The sequence below is a fragment of the Sturnira hondurensis genome, unplaced genomic scaffold (assembly GCF_014824575.4).
Source record: "Sturnira hondurensis isolate 20B ecotype Veracruz unplaced genomic scaffold, ASM1482457v3 Scaffold0011880, whole genome shotgun sequence".
Classification (NCBI taxonomy): Eukaryota; Metazoa; Chordata; class Mammalia; order Chiroptera; family Phyllostomidae; genus Sturnira; species Sturnira hondurensis.
Genome location: NW_028084511.1, coordinates 1921031 through 1939152, shown reverse-complemented (window position 1 = coordinate 1939152; position 18122 = coordinate 1921031). Strand labels below are relative to the sequence as shown.

General features: G+C 54.8%; 1 protein-coding gene across 6 annotated transcripts; it reads right to left on the bottom strand.

Moving 5' to 3' along the window:
- Positions 1-16: 16 nt before the first annotated feature.
- BEST1 (bestrophin 1) lies at positions 17-10726 on the bottom strand. 6 transcript variants are annotated; one of them, XM_037060576.1, is made up of 11 exons: positions 10595-10725; positions 9411-9621; positions 8071-8165; positions 7314-7547; positions 6598-6752; positions 6139-6216; positions 5647-5799; positions 4167-4247; positions 3680-3831; positions 1381-2052; positions 17-382 (listed from the first exon to the last, which is right to left on the bottom strand). In XM_037060576.1, the coding sequence occupies exons 2-11, from the start codon at positions 9560-9562 to the stop codon at positions 364-366; spliced, it is 1791 nt and encodes a 596-aa protein (XP_036916471.1). In that variant the 5' UTR covers positions 9563-9621; positions 10595-10725; the 3' UTR covers positions 17-363. The 6 variants fall into 6 exon arrangements, with proteins under 6 accessions (XP_036916471.1, XP_036916470.1, XP_036916472.1 ...); XM_037060575.1 differs by having other exon boundaries at positions 9411-9601; XM_037060577.1 differs by having other exon boundaries at positions 1381-2034; positions 9411-9601; positions 10595-10724.
- Positions 10727-18122: the final 7396 nt, after the last annotated feature.

Sequence of the window (18122 nt, the reverse complement as noted above, 5' to 3'; positions counted from 1 at the left end):
AAAACGCATAAGAGAATTTGTATTTGTGCAAATCCTTAGTTTATTAATAATCCTTTAAACTAAACTTCTAAGTTTGGAAAAGATACCAAGGCTTTGGTGTGTGGAGTGCAGGCAGGACTGAAAGACTCCTGGTTCTGAATTCCATGTGTCCAGTGGTTCGTTCCAGCTTCCATTTTTTTTTTTTTATGACAAAAGTCCTGAAACTCATGCCTGTTGGTACCCACCGAGCTAACTTTAATCCGGGCTGTCACGGGAACGTACGTCTCAGTGTGGACGGCTCTGTGGCCACGACTGGATCAGTGACCTGCTGGTGTACATGCAGGAAGGACCAGGTCGGCGAAGCGTTCCCCCCTGGGAAATGGCCTAGGAATGGGCTTCCTCCCTGTGGAAAATTCGAGAAAATGCACATGAGTGTGGAGGATAACTTCATTCCAATACCGAATTAGCTTCAGTAGGAGAGCAAAACTTGAGACACTGAAGAGTGAAAAGCAGCAACTAGTGTCTGGAGACTGCAGAGCCACAGACTGGTTTCTGTCTAGGTCTAGAAGCAGGAGAGGTGGCAGCCCTCGGGGTTGAAAACCCCCAGGGTTTTCAGTCCCAGCTGTGTGTTCTGACCACAAGCAGCTGCTGGAGAATCTAGAAACGGGAAGTTAAACATCCCTCCCTCACCATGGTGGGGTGGGGTGGGGTAGATGTACAGTTGGCTGAATAGCAGATGGAATAAAGGAAAACAAGCTGGTGGTTCGTGACAGCTTGGATTGACCCCAAGGAAGCTGGAGGAGCAGGTTTAAGACCTGCTGTGGTCCCCGAAGCTGAAGATACCCCAAAGGACCTGCACGCCCTCACCATTCCCATCTGCCAGTTCCCCAAGGTGCGGCACCCTCTGCAGGAGTCTCAGGGCCACTGAGTGGTCTTGGAAGAGCGTGTATACACACTTCGGGCTAAGCCTGGGAATGAGCAGAATTTGGGGGCTACCTAAAATTCTAGAGCCCCTAGTTCCACCCCGTGATTTTGTGTCGGCCGCACTGAGCTAGATCCAGTGATGACCTCCCCATCGGAGCCTGACCCCGGAGCCCTGCCTCTGGCATCATTCCTGCAGCTTTATCTTCCTTTGCCCAGGTCCCAGGGACTCCCTGGCAATGTCAGGCTCTTGGGTGAAATGAGCAAAAGCCCCCAACACTTCCTTAGGGCCTGTGCCTATGTGGCCAAGTGTATGTCCCAAGCCACTGCTGGGCATAGGCCCAGCATCCTCAGGCAGTGACAGAAACATGGAAAACACGGAAATCATGGAAGGAGGGTAGGCTCAGCAGGGAAAGCCGGGGAGCGTGGGGAGGTGTCCAAGGAGAGGGTGCACTGATCCCAGGGTGGGAGAGGACACACCTATCTTCCAAGGCCCAATAGGGATCATGATGATCTTTGAGCGTGGTGTGTATGCTGCTAGTTGACTGTGTGTGTGGTTCCCTGAGGGGACTTCCAGGGGTTTCTGATGCATCAGTCAGGTTAAACTCGACGGTTTTCCTCTTGTGACACAATTCCAGGTGCTCCATTGAGGCCCCAGCAAACGCCCGGAGCGAGTCAAAGCTCTTCCTGGTCCCGGGAGTCACGGGCTGTAGGCTCTGGCCTTTGACAGTGCTGTCCGCACCGGAGACCCTGCAAAGACCTGAGGGTGCTGGCTGTCCCGGTGGGAATACCATAGGGATGGGGCTGAGAGGTGTCTGTGGGGCACTGTGGTAGCCTGACCTCCCGTACAGGGCAGCGGACGCAAAGGGTTCCTCCCCCTTCAGCCTCCAGGCCTTGCCATCATCCTGGTCCCTGGAGTTCTTTCTGACCCCTCTGAGGTTCTCGGGCTGGCCCTCAGGCAGAAGGACTTCTTTCTTGGGCAACAGTAGTTTGGTCTTTGAGCTTGTCCTGGGGGGCTGGTGGTCATGGGACTGCAGCCCCAGGAAGCGGCCAATGATGCCATTGTGAGCAACTTCCTCCTCCTCCTCCTCCTCCTCCTGATGTGGCTGGAACTTCATCTCTTCCTTATGCAGACTGGAAAGAAGCAGGAGACTGCAGGTTGAGTAGAGGGAACAAAGACTGAGCCAGACCTTATTTCTCCTTCCCTCCTTTCTCTCTTCCTCTGGCCCAAGGTCAATGACACACTGGTCTTCACAATGCCCCAGCTTGCCCCTCTCCTGATCCATCCTGTACCTTCTGATTAATTCCTCCTGGCCTAGCTCACCAAACTGTTGTTCTGTGGCTCCCTCTTGCCTACGTTAACATTCAGACTCCCTAGCAGAGAAGGGCTTCCTCTTCATCATCTTCCCTTTCACCCCCTTACTCGAGGCAATCTGAGTTACTAGTGCCCAGGTAGCAGTGGTTGGATGAAGCCCAGGAGGGACCTGGGCAAGCCAGGAATTTGTGGTTCCAACTAGGGAGCAGCACCCTTAAGGACAGAAGTCTGACTCCCTGGGAGCCCAGGGCTTTAATCTGCAAGACAAAGCCTACCTACCCTGGAGTGTGGCCTGCCTTGCCCTTGTCCAAATTCTTCCCACACTTCAAAGCCCAGCTGCAGGCCCAGCTAAAGGCTACCTCCAAGGTGGCCAATGGTGCCTTCTCTTCTATGTCCTGTTCTTTTCCCAGGCCTCCAGGGCCTGTAGTGCATGTCCACAGTTTGAGCTCCATCACAAAATCATGGGTTCCTCGGAGGCACGGCCTGTTCGATAGTATTTTCTGTTACTTCCCCTCCATCTCCCCAACCTTCAGCTGTTGAAGTACAGACCACGTAGAACTCGAAGGCAACCTCCAGAAATGTTTCTGACCTAAGCAAACCTTCATTTGATCATTTTCCCAAACCTTGTTCATGTAAACTAGGGAACTCTAGCTAATTCTAATTGGAGCTCAATAGGATATACGGTTCTTAAAGGAACAAGGAGATAACAGAGCTTAATGCTTTGGAAGAAAACCTTGATGGTACGGACCCCAACACGCACCCAAGTGCTTCCCACTCTCACTCCAGGGCGGCCCTTCAGCCCACTGTGGCCCAGCAGCTCAAAGGGGATTCTGAGCAAATCAGGGAGATGGGACCCATGTGGGGGAAAGTTTGGCTGCTGTGGGTGGCCCGGGGCCTCTACTCGGTAGCACAAAGTCTACCCAGAAGGTACGTGTGACGACCCAGCCTCCTGCTGAACATGCCTGCCACTCCGCCTCCTTTGCAGGGCGACCCCCTCCCACAACCACCACTCCCACCCAAACACCGTGGCTTATCAGAAAACAGTTCTGGACTGAAGTCAGAAACCAGGCCCTGACATCCCAACTGATCTCGAGTAAGTCCCTTCTCTCTCTGGGCCTCAGTTTCCATCTCTGGAGACAGGGACTTAGACGAAAGGTACCCAAGAGCCCTGAAGCAGTACAAGGTAAGAGTGAAAGACATGCAGGCGAACCAGACATGCCTGGCCCACGTGTGCTAGTGGCTATGTGGCGGTGGGCTGGGCAACTGGAATTAATCATCTGAATACTGGAGATAACAAACCAAGGTGACTGGGAAGGGAAAAAAACAGTTAATATATATAAAAAGTTTAGTAGAGTGCCCTGTGCTTAGTAAGCACACAGTATACACTAAGTAGGTTATTCTAAGTTCCTGGCCCTTGAATTTGGGGTTTTCTCTCCACCCACGTGGTTCCCTGGCACTGCCCACCTGATATTGAAGGTGGAGCCAAAAAAGGAGGGTTGGCGAGACTGGGCAGAAGCGGCGGTGTAGGGAGGGTGTGGTTCTGGATCATTCCAGTACATGTCTTGCTCCATTGGGGGCAGGTCCTGGTGCATCTCATCCACGGCCAACAGGGATACCTGGGTGCCCGAAACAGAGGCAGAAGTCCAACAGAAAGATCAGCCCAAACAGGACCATGAATGTGCCAGGCGACTTGGAGAGGCCCACTTCTGTGTTTCTGGACCTCAGTTTCCCTACTTGCAAAGTGGAGAGACTTACACCTACCTGAAGCCTCAAAAGTTGGGGTGAGAATCCCGTGAGTGAATGGTTGATGGGGGAGGGAGAGAGGAGGCAACTTGCGGTCAGACCTCTACAGAACTGCAGGGCCCCCCTCCCTGGGTCCAGTTTGGGCATCACCCTCCCTAGGTCCTGTCTGGGGAGGGTCCATGGGACTGGCTTCCTCCCACCCCCGTACCTGCAAGCTCCTGTCGACAATCCAGTTGGTCTCAAAGTCATCATCATCCTCCCCAAACGGGTTGATGAGCTGCTCTGCCACCTTGGGGGTAGGTGAGGCTCTGGAAATCCTCGGGGAGAACCCTTGCAACCTTGCTTCTCATCCTTAAACCTCCGCTCCTGGCATTTCCACCCCCTAAGCCTCTCCCAGACGCCCCTCCTGCCTGACCATTGTCTCCAAAGCCACTATGTGAGGCTTCAGCCAGTGCACATGTGAGCACCCAAACACACCGCCTTTCCCTTCGGGACACCGGGCCTCTCTGGCTCCTCTGAGCCAGCCCCCCTCCACCCCCCGAATGCCCAGAGCTATACTCAGCCTAGTCACCACCTTTATCTCCCCTCACTGAATCTTGCCTGCAGTGGCATGATTCTATTCATTAGTTCAGTTATTCATTCATTCATTCTGTGACTCATTCATGTGTCCAAACATTCATTTATTCATTATTTCATAATGAATAAATTACAAATGCAACAGACTTAATGCTGGGGTTGTGCTGCGTTAAAGGGTAGAACAGGCAGGCAGATTCCTGGACACCATCCTCTGAAGTCTCCTGACCAAGCAAGCCCTGCTGTGGGGGCGAGTGCCGTGCACTAAGGTTCAGGGGACATCCTGGGAGCCACCGGGGCACCAAAGGAGAATTTCAAGCAGCAAAATGGTGTGGTCTGGTTTGATCTGTAGATAACTGGGGGAAAGGGAGAGGGAATAGCTCTGTGTGTGTGTGTGTGTGTGTGTGTGTGATAGAGAGAAACATGGAGAGGAGCAAGATGGGAGGGAGGAGACAGAGATACCCCCACCACCAAAAAATAAGTGAAGAGAGGGAGAGTGGGTGGGAGACGGATGGAAAGATAAAGAGGTGGAGAGAACACTGTTATTCAGAATTCCCGTCATAAAGAGCATTGGATGTGATGGGAAGGAATCCTTGGAGAAGCCACTTGCGGTGGGGGACAGGGACGGCCATGCCCCGACCAGGCACAGCTTGAGTAAAGAGAGGCATTACTCATCTGCCTTCTAAAGGGTGGAGGCTGGGGCGAGTTAGCTTCAGGGCTTTTGTTTTACTAAGTAGAAGGAACACATTTGGGACCGCGTGACTGGGGACAGTGAGAAGCCGCCTCACCAGCAGGGCCTGCCCCTCATTCTGTGCAAATAAGCGGGCATCACACTCTTGAGGAGGTCTGCCATCGAATGGGTGGACAGCTGAGCTTCCCTGGTGTCTCTCATGCCTGCTACGGTCCAGACCCTGGGTGAACCGTTGCCCTCAGACGCGGGCCTCACGCAGGTCTCGCTCCCTTCCGGGGCTCAGTTTCTTTGTAAAAAGGTGGGGAGACTAGAGCACCACGGTCAGGACCCTGTGCGCACCTTCCACACTGGGGACCCTCCTCCCCTGGCTGGCCATGACCCCTCTGGCCACACCCACAGCCCAGCCCTGTCTCGGGAGGCTCACCTTCAGCCAGCCAGCATAGAAGAAGAACTGCAGGAACGTGAAGACGGGGACCACGAGGTCCAGCTCATGGCCCGGGTAGGCCTTAGCTGGGTTCAGAAACTGCCGCCCAATCAGGCAAGCCAGGAAGAAGCTGTACACCGCCACGGTCACCACCTGGGCAGGAAAGGAGGTGGTGGGAATGGGCTGGGTGGGGACCTGGGGTCCGGAAGCTCCGGAGGCTGGGGGACAAAACCTTGCTCTCTGACTCACACCCTCTTGTGATTCTGGGCCTCTGTAAGCTCCTCCTTAAAGTGAGAAAATCCCCCGGCCTCCACCAGGCAGGAGCCTGGACTCTTCAAACTGGGCCCTAGAGAGAACCTGCACAGTGCAGACCCAACTCCCAGGGCAAGCCTCTTTCTCAGCCTCTAAGTGAGTCCTTCCATCACAGGCTGCTTCCTGGGACCTCCCAGCCTCAGTTCCCCAAAGGGGCAGCTTCTCCAGCCTTGTCCTCACCTGTGTGTACACCAGCGGGACACTGATCCAGTCGTAGGCATACAGTTGTCCACACTGCGTACGCAAGGTGTTCATCTCCTGGGGGGCAGGAGGGAGGGTTGGGGTTCTGACCAGCACCTGCCTTCCCAGGCTCCTCCCCAGGGACCGGGGTCTGGTGCTCACGGTCCAGCCCTAGATGTGTGGTCACAGGCAGCTCACTTAACCTCTCTGAGCCTCAGCCTCTTCGTCCACCAAAAAGGAACTAGACTCTCAGAGGCTCATTTTCAGGAGGGGGTGGGAGGGGACTGTAGGAGGGGCCACACTGGGTTGTGGAATCCTATTGGAAAAGGTCCTACAATCTCAAGGAAGGTTCTAGGAAGACCCTCAGGAGCTCCACCCTCCTCTTCCTGGGAAGCCGTGTTCCACCTGGGGCACAGCCCTCCGTGCTCCGCAGCAGCCCCACCTGCGTGCTGGGCTCACCGTCAGCAGGCTCTGGAGCAGGACAGGGTCCCGGATTCGACCTCCGATCCAAGCTCTCACCGACAGGTTGGCAAACCATACCCAGGGCACCCAGAACGTGTTGTGTGGCAAGCTCAATTTTTCTAAGTGCTTGTGTTCCGCAGGGGTCATGAAGCCTGCCGGGTAGAGAGAAGAAGCAGTGGGTGGGGAGACCCGCAGGAGGGGGCCCGGGATTCAGGCCCTGCGGAGCCCACAGGGACTTTGGGAGCTCCTTTACCATCCCCCCTTCTTTCAAACAATAATTACTGAGTGCCTACTATGTGCTGTTCTGCGCTAAGAACCTGAGGGGGGGTCTATCTTATTAACCAGGACCCGGTCAGGAAAGGCCAGAGACCGAGGTCACAGATGCACAGGCCCGGAAACACAGAGTACAGGAGAACAGGATGGGGAATGGCGGAGAGAGGTAGCCTCTAGTTCCTCGTCGCTTCCCAAGGCGCCCAACCCCGCTCCGAGACCCCTGCTCTCCCCTTACCTCCCAAGGGTCCTTAGCCCTACCTCAAATCCCTACCCTCCTAGGGTAGCTTCTTGGCCTGGCCTGGCCCTGCCCCGCCTTCAACTCCTACCTCCTAACTCCACCGGGCCAATCCAGGCTCCCAGGTCTCGACCCCTTGTCTCCCACCCAATCCCCAGCCCAGGGGCGCCCGGCTCCTCCCATCTGCAGCTCCGGTCCCACCAACCTGCTTTCACCAGGTGCTGGGGGCTGGGGAAGCGCTTGTAGACGGCCGCGCTGACGCTGCGCAGGATGAGCACGCTGCCCAGGTTGGCGTAGCGCATGAGCGTGCGCCGCAGCAGGCGGCCTTGCTCGTCCTTGCCCTCCACAAAGCCCGACACCAGGTTCATGAGACGGTCGGGCCACGGTAGGTTCTCATACTGGTTCCACCAGCGGGTCACGACCAGCGTCACGTAGAAACCTGGGCAGAAAGGGCACGGGGCGAGGGGCGAGGGGCCAAGGCCCAGGCTGCGGCCAGAGCCTAGCGAGGGCGACGCCTCGGTTTCTTCTTTCTAACGGGAACAGGTCCAGCCTCATTCCTCTGGGAAGGCGCGCCCAGGGAGGCGGCGAGGGCCATCAGAGGCGCCCCGCGTGGAGGCAGAGGGTCTCGAATTACCTCTCCTGTACCCCGCCCCCATCCATCCCAGAAAGCAGGCAGAGGACCCCCTCCCCCTCCATGCCATTCCGCCTGCGCAGAGGCTCCGGGACCGTGATGTCCGCGCTGCCCTCAGGAACCGAGGTCTTGAGTGCTCACAGCAGGAACCCTTCCTAGAGTCCAATGTCCGCCCCTCCGGCTGCAGTCCCCCGTTTCCCTGGACCCCCGAGAGGCACTGACGTGACCACGCACCCTACGCCCGACCACACCCAACCACACCCCCATCCCCGCCAGCTCCTAGCGGTCCTAGCAGCCATGGGGACCCGGACACCCCGAAGAGGGAGCTCACCCAGCACAAAGGAAATGGGGATGAGCTGGATGTAGCTGTTGCAATACAGAGTCAGCTTCTCAAACATCACCTGCTGTTCCTCCGTGAGGGCCATCCTGGGGAAGCGGTGGGGGAGGCGAGAGATGGCCGAGACCGCCTGGGGTCCAGCCTGGCGTGGGGCAGAAGTGTGGCCCCCCCCACAGCCTCCCCGTCCCTTTTACTACCCCCTCCAGCTCGGACTGCTTGAGCCCGGTGCTGCTCCTTCCCTGGTGGCCCTGAACCGCCCAGGACTTGTGTGGCTGAAGGGGGTCCCCGGGGAGGTTTTCCTGAGGTGGAGGAAGGAAGGAGTCCCTTTTAGGTGCCCTGTCCACCACGGGCCCTGCCGGTCCTGCCATTTTCTGGGGCTGCTTTTAAAGGACCCAAAGGGCAGTTGCTGCTGTTCTTTTTAAATAGGTTGAAACAAAGGGTGTTTGGTCTTTAAAAGAAGTACGTTGTGAGGATTGAATAGACAGAGCATGGAGGGTTTGGGGGGCAGCGAAGCCGTTTTTCCCAACCCTGTGATGGTGGATGCAAGTCACACGTGTGTCCAAACCCACAGAATGTGCGAGGCCAAGGCAGAACCCTTGTGTAAACTGTCAGGTGGACTTTGGGTGATAATGACACGTGTGTCCATGTGGGCTCATCTCATGTAACATGTACTGCTCACTGCGCTGCAGGTCGTCCAGAGTGGGGAGGGTCTGTGTGTGTATGGGGGGGGGGCACCAGAGATGTGGGAACTCTGTGCCTTTTGCTCAATTCCGTTGTGAACCTAAAACAGCTCTAAAAAAACTCTAATAAGAAAAAAAACTACATTAGTGCCCTAGTAACAATCCAAGAAAACCAATGTGTTTTGTGATTAGTACTATCACTATGAACTCAAGACTTTTTAAGTATTTGATATTTTCCATCTATTCAGTCATTAATGCCTTTTCTATTTAAAATGCTATCATATATATATCATATTCTGAGATGATATCTGTCCTATATTTAGTGTTTAAATAAACTTTGTTATTGAAAAAAATTGCCCTCCGGACCCACGAGCCTGGGCGGAATTCAGGAACGCAGGCTGGCTGCGTGGGACCAGGTGAGGCCTGGGTTCCAGGACCCGCCCCGGGTTGGAGGTATGGGTGTCCGAGGCGCGCCCTCCCAGTCCGCCGCCCTTTCTCTCCACCCCGGCACTCAGCCCCCCAGGCTGGGCCACAGGCTGAGCTAAGCCTTGTCCATCTCTGGTGCGTGGGCCCCCTGGGTGGCGTGGAGGTCTCCTCATGTCCCGAGCTCCGGCCGCAGCCCTCCCAGGACCCAGCCCCTCTGCCTGCCTGTACCTGTAAATACAGCGGATGGCGTAGTAGCTGAGCAGGAAGATGAGGAACTCCCCGTAGAGCAGCTTGTAGATGCTGCCTCGCCAGCACAGCAGCAGGCGGGAGAAGGAGCCCAAGCGGGCGTTAGCCACTTGGCTTGAGTAGGTGACGGTCATGGTCAGGCACTGACTGGGCTGCTGCAGAGGGCCTGGGTCCTGGTGGACAGAGAGGGACACTGATGGGGGAGGCAGGAGAGAGCGGGAACCTTGGTCAGAGTCTGTCTGGGGCTCATGTGTCCCCTTAGCTAGGATTCTGCCCTGCTCTGGACCTCAGCCCCTCCTCAGGACATGGAGATGGGGGTGAGGTGGTCTGTACGGCCCTGCCAGGTCTGACTGCCTGGGGGAAGTAGGAAGTGAACCCAGAGGCCACCCACAGCCTTGGCAGGGAAGACGTAGGTAGGTCTGTGCCCTTGCATTGCATGACAGGGACAATGACAACAGTGCACACACTGGGGCCAGTCCTCTGCCCCCTCCCCAAGCTCCCTCAAGCCACCCTGGGGAAAGAATTGGTAAGAAGCTTGCTCAGTCTTGTCTGCCATCCTGTTCCCAGAGCTCAGAACAGAGCCAGGCTGGTAGAGATGTTTCCTGAGGGGTGGCCCCAGGGCCTTTGCACCTACTGATCTTCCTACCTGGGAGATGCTCTTCCTTATCTGACTGTATGGCTCATCCCCACTTCAGGTGACCTCTTCAGAAAGAATGTCCCCAACCACCCCTACCCGGAAATAGCATCTCAGTGCTGCCCACACTTTCTGTCTTCTCACCTTGCCCAATTTTTCTACACAGCCCTTAGTCACATTATACTTGAAATTATATTTTGCAGACTCTCTGCTTGTTCACTGCCTATTCCTTCCTTAAAGTGGCAGCTCCTACTGCGCTCTCAAAGGAGGTGCCCAGTAAAAACCTACAGGAGCCATGATTGATGCCCACCCTCCCCCACTTGCTCTGACGCAGCCCTACTGGCTCGCTCTCTCTGTCTAGCGCACACAGAGCTCTTCCCCACCCAGAGCCTTTGCACAGACACACAGACGCCCACAGACCTGCACCTGTGTTGCCTGTGTGTATGCATCACATACACGTGTGCTGGGACAGTCATCCACCCCAGCGGCCCTCAGCGCCCCAGCCCAGCCCGCCTGGGCAACCTCTACTCACAGGCAGAGCTCCAGGCTGGTCGGGTGCTCCTTCCAACGGGTCTGACCACTGGACTGGTGGGACTCTCTGGGGTTCAGTGTCCCTGCTACACTCAGGGGCCGGCACTGCCCCTGTGGGTACTAAGCGGTCACTTGACTCCCTAAACCATCCCCTCCACAAAGGGCCCTGTGTTTCCTCCTCCTAATCTGCCCATGAGCAGCAGCAGCCCAGTCACCGGGACCCTCTAATTCCTTCCTGGCAGGGCGTGGGGCTGACGCTCCCAGCAACACCCCTCCACCAGGGACCCTGCCAATCCTGCCATTCTCTTGGGGCCCTGAAGTCCAGGGATTGAGGGATTCGAATCTCACCTTGAGGTCACCCAGGGAAGGCTGTGGGGGGGAGGGCCAGAGCCGTCCCCAGGGAGCGAGCCTCTGCCCAGGCCCTGTGGGGCTCTGGTGGCTCAGGGGGCCACACTTGGAAGTCCTGGCTCCGCCTCCAGGGGGTGGGCCTCTGCTCCTCACTAGACCTTAGTGTCCCCATCTCTAAAGATGGTATTTCTTTAGAAGGCCATCACCTCAGTAAGACTGACAGAATTCTGCGTACACCAGTGAGGAGCTCTGATTGGCTGCTGGTGACATCAGCTCTTCGGGCTGTGACTGGCCCTCGGGACATAGTGGGTTGGTTGTGAGCTAGGGAAGGAGAAGGCGGGCAGGGGGCTGAGGGCCTGGCCTGGTGCAGGACGACACAGCAGCTCTGGAGATCGTGCTGCTGGCTCCCAGCCAGCCCATGAGAAATGCGAGTGAGTACCCAGGTCCCCCAGGGCGGCTGGTGAATGTCTCAGCAGCTGGCTCCGCACATTTTAACGCATCGATCTGTGCTCCAGGGCCCTCCTGCCTGGAAGTGGCGCATCCGGGACACATGCCTCTTGAATTAAGGGAAAGTTTGAAACAGAGGTGGCACTTGGTCTTCAGTGGCCATAAGAAGGGCTGGGGACAGTTATTAAATGTGTGGCTTTCTCAGCATCCTTCTCCGGAGTGTGACTCTGTGACGAAGAGGATGCTGCATTTCTAAGGAGCACTGTGGGGTCACGTTGCCAGCGGTCTTCTGACCGCATGTCCAGAAGCCCCGAATTACGATTTGATCTCAAACTGTTACAGAGCAGACCCCGGGTTGCAGGGGGATGATACACTATTATGGAATGGACCCGCGCTTGTGCCCCAGGGGTCCCCCACCCGCTACTAGGTTCACCTTTCCCACTGCCAGGGAAAGATATCTCTCAGTGCCAGAGATTAATGAAAAGGGATTACTGATTTAAAGAACTATACAAACTTAAGAGTAATGACTTAATGTCTTCATTGAGAGCCCAAAGTCCTTTAGATTACCCACACATGCACAGTCCTTCCTTCCCCCTCTGCCCAGTCCGGCGTACCGTATCTCAGAAAAGAAATAGAAGTCCATGGTTCTTTTCTGCCCAAGTGGAGTGGTCCCAAAAAGCCCCTGCGTGGTCCCAAAAAGATGCTGCAAGGCCGCCGGGCCTGGGTTTAAATCCCAGCACCAATCTCCCTCTGCCGCACCTTTTCCGACTCCGCCCACAATTGGCCACAGCTGCCAGCATTCCCGAGTGTTTCCAGCTTTACTGGGCTGCCATAGTAAATCCGGGCGGCTGTGGCCCTGTGGTGTGGTGCCAATCACCTCCCAGCTCTTCTCAATGGCCCTGCTCCATGTGTCCCATCCCCTAGCTCAGACTTGTGGGGGTAAGGACATCCTATATATTTTTTTCCCTAATATTTCCTGGACACCAAGTTCTGGACCCCATTACAAATCCTCTGCCTTGGCTGCACCCTGTTACAGAACCTGAAAATAAATTCCCCACCCCCTTCCTCTCTCTCTCTGATCTACTCCTAAGGGTAACAATGCTGAGACTGCAGGTGATTTTAGTGTGTGCCATTTTTGCCTCTGTACTTTAATGCCTAGAAAAATTATAATTATTTCACAATGATCTTGGTTTTTTTTCTTTCTATTCATGACAGACACATGAGGCGGTCTCTCAGAGAGCAGGGACAGCCTTGGAGGAGCATCTGTTGCACCCCTGCCTCCCGCCGCAGTTGGTGGCAACTGGGTTCTTCCATGCGACCCCAAGGAAAGCATCCAAGGACCCATGTACGAAAGATTGTGGGGTGGCAAGATGGTTTATTCTTGCGGAGATGGAAGCTGCCCCTGGGTTGCCAACGTCCCCTCTGCCTCCGTTCCGCCATGGAAACCGTCCAACCGTGTGCTCGGCAAGGCCAAGATAAAAGCCAGCGCCCAGAGTTTCTGCTTCACATGGAAGCCCAGTGCAGCATCCGGCTAGCTGGGGGTGTGTCTCCGGCTGTAGTCCATGTCAGGCTGCCCCCTGGAGCCTGCCCGTGAAGTTGTGCGGCCGTGGGCCATGCGGCCACTAGGGCCACACGGAGAGAACTGGCATGTGCAGTGAGCCAGTCCCGGTCAAGAGCCAGAGAGAGAGCTCAGTCCTTTTGGAGTCTACGCCATCTGCTGCGGGGCCAGTAGCTGATAGGCTCACACGGTCTTGTGCACCTGAGAGAGAGAGAGCACGTGCTCAAACAAGGTGGGGGTATCACCGGGTGGGGGCGAGGGTAGAGAGAGCGCACCTGCTGCTCTGTTCCCCGGAGGTTACAACCAAGAGCTTGGGTTTCAGATGGACCAGGTGCTTTCTCAGAAGAATCCGTCAACTTCCCAAACTTTGGGGGGCTTTCATAGGTCCTAGTTAGACTGACAGGCCCCCTGTGCCCCCACAACTGTTGCTGCCAGAGGGAGGGAGGGAGGGAAGAGTGTTAATGCCCTCGGTGGAGCAGTGCTGTGACCCTCGTGTGGATCTGTAGCTCCCTGGGTGGGCGAGCACACAGGCTCGTGCTCCCCTGTGTGTTAGACTCAGTGCCCAGTTCCCTTTGCTCTCGGCCCTTTATCAGTATCTAGCCAAATGTCGATGGCCACCCCATGATGTGGGAAACACCTTTCCCATCATTCTCCTTAACTGAACCAGGGAAAGGTCACCCAAACCTCAGTCTCCTCATCTGCAAAATGGGACACCACCACCTACCTCAGCAGCTGGGTGAGAAGGCCGGACAAGAAATATTTTGGTCAACTTTTCAAAACCAGTGATTCTCATGCCTGGCCACCTGTCGACTTTTCCTGGAAACCCANCCAAATGCCGATGGCAACCCCGTGATGTGGGAAACACCTTTCCCATCATTCTCCTTAACTGAACCAGGGAAAGGTCACCCAAACCTCAGTCTCCTCATCTGCAAAATGGGACACCACCACCTACCTCAGCAGCTGGGTGAGAAGGCCGGACAAGAAATATTTTGGTCAACTTTTCAAAACCAGTGATTCTCATGCCTGGCCACCTGTCGACTTTTCCTGGAAACCCAGGGTGCACCTGCACACCCCCTGCAGATTCCTTTAGCCTGGACGGGGCCCAGGGGCTGGTGGTTTCTTCCAGTTCCCCAGGCAAATCTAACAGACAGTCTGGGTTAAGAACCGCTGCTGTGAAGGAATAGCTCCCTGCCTTATATTCCATCTTCCCCCACTAACACATAACATTTGACAGAGCTTCCCACTTAGCAGATGATTAATAAATATGTATTTTAATTAAAACTGAAACATGTGCCTGGTACCACACCTGGGGCAGAAATGCGCACTCTCAGTGGAAGGAAGAAATGAAACAAACACCAGCCTTTGCGAGGTCTCTGGGTTTTGCCTCCCCTATGGTGTCCACTAGAGGGAGCCCTTGACTAGCTGGCTCTAGAGCCCTAGAAGCTTGGCCACGCTGGTTAGTTTCCGTGGACCCTGGATCTGGCCCCGGATGGCTCCTTCGTCTCCTTGACCCTGACCAGAAACTGTAGAGCCATGAGAGGGAGCCAGCAGACACTGGGCTGCCCCCTCCCTTTCTCCTGAATTGAGAGTCTCTCCACAATATCCCCAAAGTCCCACTAGTACCCCCCCCCCCCGCCCCGACAGGGAAGCCCCAGGTTCCCTTCCCCTCCCAGAGGCCTCAGGGTACTGCCAAAACACCCTGAGCACTAAACACAAGTCATGGCATCTCCCATTGGGTCTCGGCCATGAAAACATTCCCAGCCAGCCTAGGACAGCTCGGGCACACAGCGAAGCCGCCATGAGCACTGACCAACCCAAGTCATGTTTGGACAAGGGGCCCGAGGATCGACTCCTTCCAGGACCGGGCCAGACACGGCCTCTTCTGCTTTCCGTTCGCAAAGCAGTTTATTCAACAAACCACCTGATGCCCAAACTGGAACCGTGCTAATTCCTACCTCTGAGATTTCATAGTCTATTTATCCAAAGAAGTCCAAAAGGCTAATTCAAACAGACGTGTGCATTCCTATGTTCACCGAAGCATTTTGCAGAGAAGGATGCTGAAATGCAAGGCCTGCCTTGTCCTATGCCACACAGCTGTAAAGGGCCAGGTTGGGACTGGGGCATGGTCATCTGTTTTGGATCCTGTGCCCTTTCCATTACCCGTGCTCCCCTCTGCAATGGAGCTCGGTGTCTGAGGGTGGAGCCTTACATGTTAGGGTAGTGGTTTCTGCCTCCTCGAGGGATGGAGGAGGCCTGGAAGAGACTTGCAACACAGCCTGTGCTCTCGAGTGCCCCAGCAGAGAGCTGTGTCCGGGGCAGGTAGAGCAGAGCTGGGCAAGTGGGTGAAGTTCCAAAGTCAGAATGCTATGACCTTCTCATCTAGGATCACCATGGCAACAGCATCATCACAGAGGGTTGCCACTGGGCCCCTCCAGGGCCTGCCTCAGCTGGGCAGGAAGAAAGGGACCCAGCGTGGCTGGGGGCAGTGGGCAGGGGCCCCTGGGGTGGGCCAGCCAGGCCTGGATGCTGCCTCCAGGTGCTGCATAGGGCACCTGTCAGCCCACACCTGTCTCTTGGGACAAACACAGAATAAACAGGGCAGAAGCCAGGAAAGAAGAGGGGAGAGTTGGCTCAGCCCAAGTCTTGGGCGGGGAGGAAAGGGGTACTGCCAGCCTGGGGCCTGGAAGCAAGGCAGACAACACCTGTGCCGTCGGGCCAGGTAGCCCTCACCTCTGGCGGGCTAGACAAACTCAGTGTTCAAAGAGATGAGCTCATGAGCCTCGGCTCCTGCAGAAAGACACGGGGACCAAAAGAGTCTGCGAGAGGCTGGGACAGGTCTGGGTCCAGCCTCACCAAGCCCAGTCTCCCCGGCGACAATGGAATAGCATGCACTAGGCCACAGCCAGTCCTACGAGAGACGCAAGGCCCAAGGATTCACCACAGCCTGGGGAGAACGCTGATCCCCAAGCTGCCCTGTTGCCATGGACTCTGCCCCGGTGAGGCCAGCCAGGTGAGGCACAGACCCCATCCATGTTCCCTACCCCTGTCCACCCTGCCTGCTGGGAACTAGGGCCTGTGGGCAGATGAGGAGGAAAAGGGGCGTCACAGGTCAGCCTTCTCCTGGAGAAACACACTGGGTATGGGAAGACCTGAGCTGTCACTCATTCAGGACAAGTCAGCGTGGCCTCAGGTTTCCTCATCTGTTGAATGGGCGCGCTAGCGGCTGGCTCGCCGTGAGAGAATGGGGATTTTCCTCATGGCTTCTCCTCCAGCTGCTTGTTTTGCAGACAAAGAAACCCCGGGCCTAGAGAAAGAAGCAGACTTGCCTCAAGTCCCCAGAATTACGTTGTAGCTGGGAGGGGTGAGGAGGTCACTGTCTGAGTCAGAGCAGGGTGGCTCTTGACTGTTCCAGAACGTTCCTGTGGTTTCAGTTCCACATGCTAAACGCAGCTGTGCTCAGCACTCTGGGGGGTCTGTGGGGAGCGGAGAAGAGACAACAGTCTCCCCACCCCGTCCTGAGCCTTCAGTGGGTGCCAGGCAGCGCACTAGACACTGATAAAAACAATCTCATCTCCTCATCAGAGCAAACCACTGGGATACAGGAGTTGTTTCCGCTGGGGGGGGGGGGGCTGTTACTGTACGTTTATGTAAAGGTTTTGTTTAAACATCTGTCCTCAGTTCTTTGGGGAAAACATCCAGGAGTGGAATTCCTGGGTTGGATGGTAATTCTACAGCTAACTTTTTGAAGGACAACCAAACTGTTTTCTGCAGTGGCCTCAGCCGTTTAAACTCCCGCCAGCGTTGTGTGAGGGTCCCCATCTCCCCGCATCCTCAGAAACACTCGCTGTTTTCCTGTTTTTGTTTTAAATACAGGCATCCTAGTGAGTGTGCAGTGGGCTCTCAGTGGGGCTTTGATTTGCATTTTCCTCGTGACAAAGGACATCAAACGTCTCGTGTATCTGTTGGCCTTTTGTGTTTCTTCATTAAGGAAAAGTCCGTCCGAGTCCTTTGCCCATTTTTCAGTTGTTTAGTGTTGAGCTGTAGGAGTTCTTCACGCATTCTGGATCCTAGACCCTTGTGAGGTGTGTGCTGTGGTTTATAAACACTGTCTTCCATCCCGCGCCTTTTCGTATTCCCAAGGACGCCATCTGATGCAAGAGAGTCTTTACATTTTGATGAAGTCCAGTTTACTGGTTGTGTCTTCTGTTGCTTCTGTGTTGGTGTCATTTCTAAGAAACTGTTTCCAAATCCAGGGTCGTGAAGGTTTGCCCTTCCGTTTCCTTCTGAAATTTTGTATAGCTTTAGCTCTTACATCGAGGTCTTTGACTTATTTTGAGTTAATGTTTGTATGGGCTATGAGGCAAAGATCCAGCTTTATTCTTCTGGATGCAGAGGCGCAGTCGTCCCGGCACCGTTTGTTGAAAGGACTGTTCTTCCCTCACTGGATGGCACCGGCGCTCTCGTTGAAAGTCAATTGACAGTAGACGTGTGGATTTATCTCTGGACTGTCAGTTCTGTTCCATTGGTCTATATGTCTGTTCTTACACACTCATTGCTAAATTCAGCTTGCTAATAATTGCATTTAGAAGTTTGGCGCCCAGAATTAGTGAGGTTGGCTTGTATATTTTTATTCTCATACCTCCTTGTTGGGTTTCTCTTTTTCCTTTTTAAAATTAATTTTGATTCTGTCAAAGTAGTAACACGCATATATAACTTAAAAAGTCAATGGCCACGAAAAGGCTTGTAATGAAATGGCAATTTACTGCTCCACTGCTCCCTCCTCTCCAGCCCCCTCTAGCCTCACCTTCTGGGATTCCTGTATCGTCCTTATCTTCTAAGTAACAGGAGTATGCAGACAACTTTTTAATAATCATTTAATGTATTGACTTCTTTTTATTTTTAAATATTTTATTTGTTCGTTTATTCATTTATTTATTTATTTTCAGAGAAGGGAAGGAAGAAAGAGAGGGAGGGAAACATTGACGTGTGGTTGAACTAGTGGGGACCAGGCCTGCAACCCAGGCATGTGCCCTGACTGGGAATTGAACCTGGGACCCTTTGGTTCACAAGCTAGTGCTCACTGAGCCAGCCAGGGCTAATCTATTGACTTCTTATTTGGAGGATGAGGGTTTAGTTATCTGATACTATGGTGGGTTAAGACAACAAGAGCTAAGGA

Coding starts and splice junctions, on each gene's coding strand:
- BEST1 (XM_037060576.1), bottom strand. CDS start 9,562: ATGACCGTCACCTACTCAAGCCAAGTGGCTAACGCCCGCTTGGGCTCC. Junction 6,753..7,313: donor CCAGCACCTGGTGAAAGCAG/GTTGGTGGGACC, acceptor TCTACCCGGCAG/GCTTCATGACCCCTGCGGAA. Junction 4,248..5,646: donor TCTATGCTGGCTGGCTGAAG/GTGAGCCTCCCG, acceptor CCTACCCCCAAG/GTGGCAGAGCAGCTCATCAA.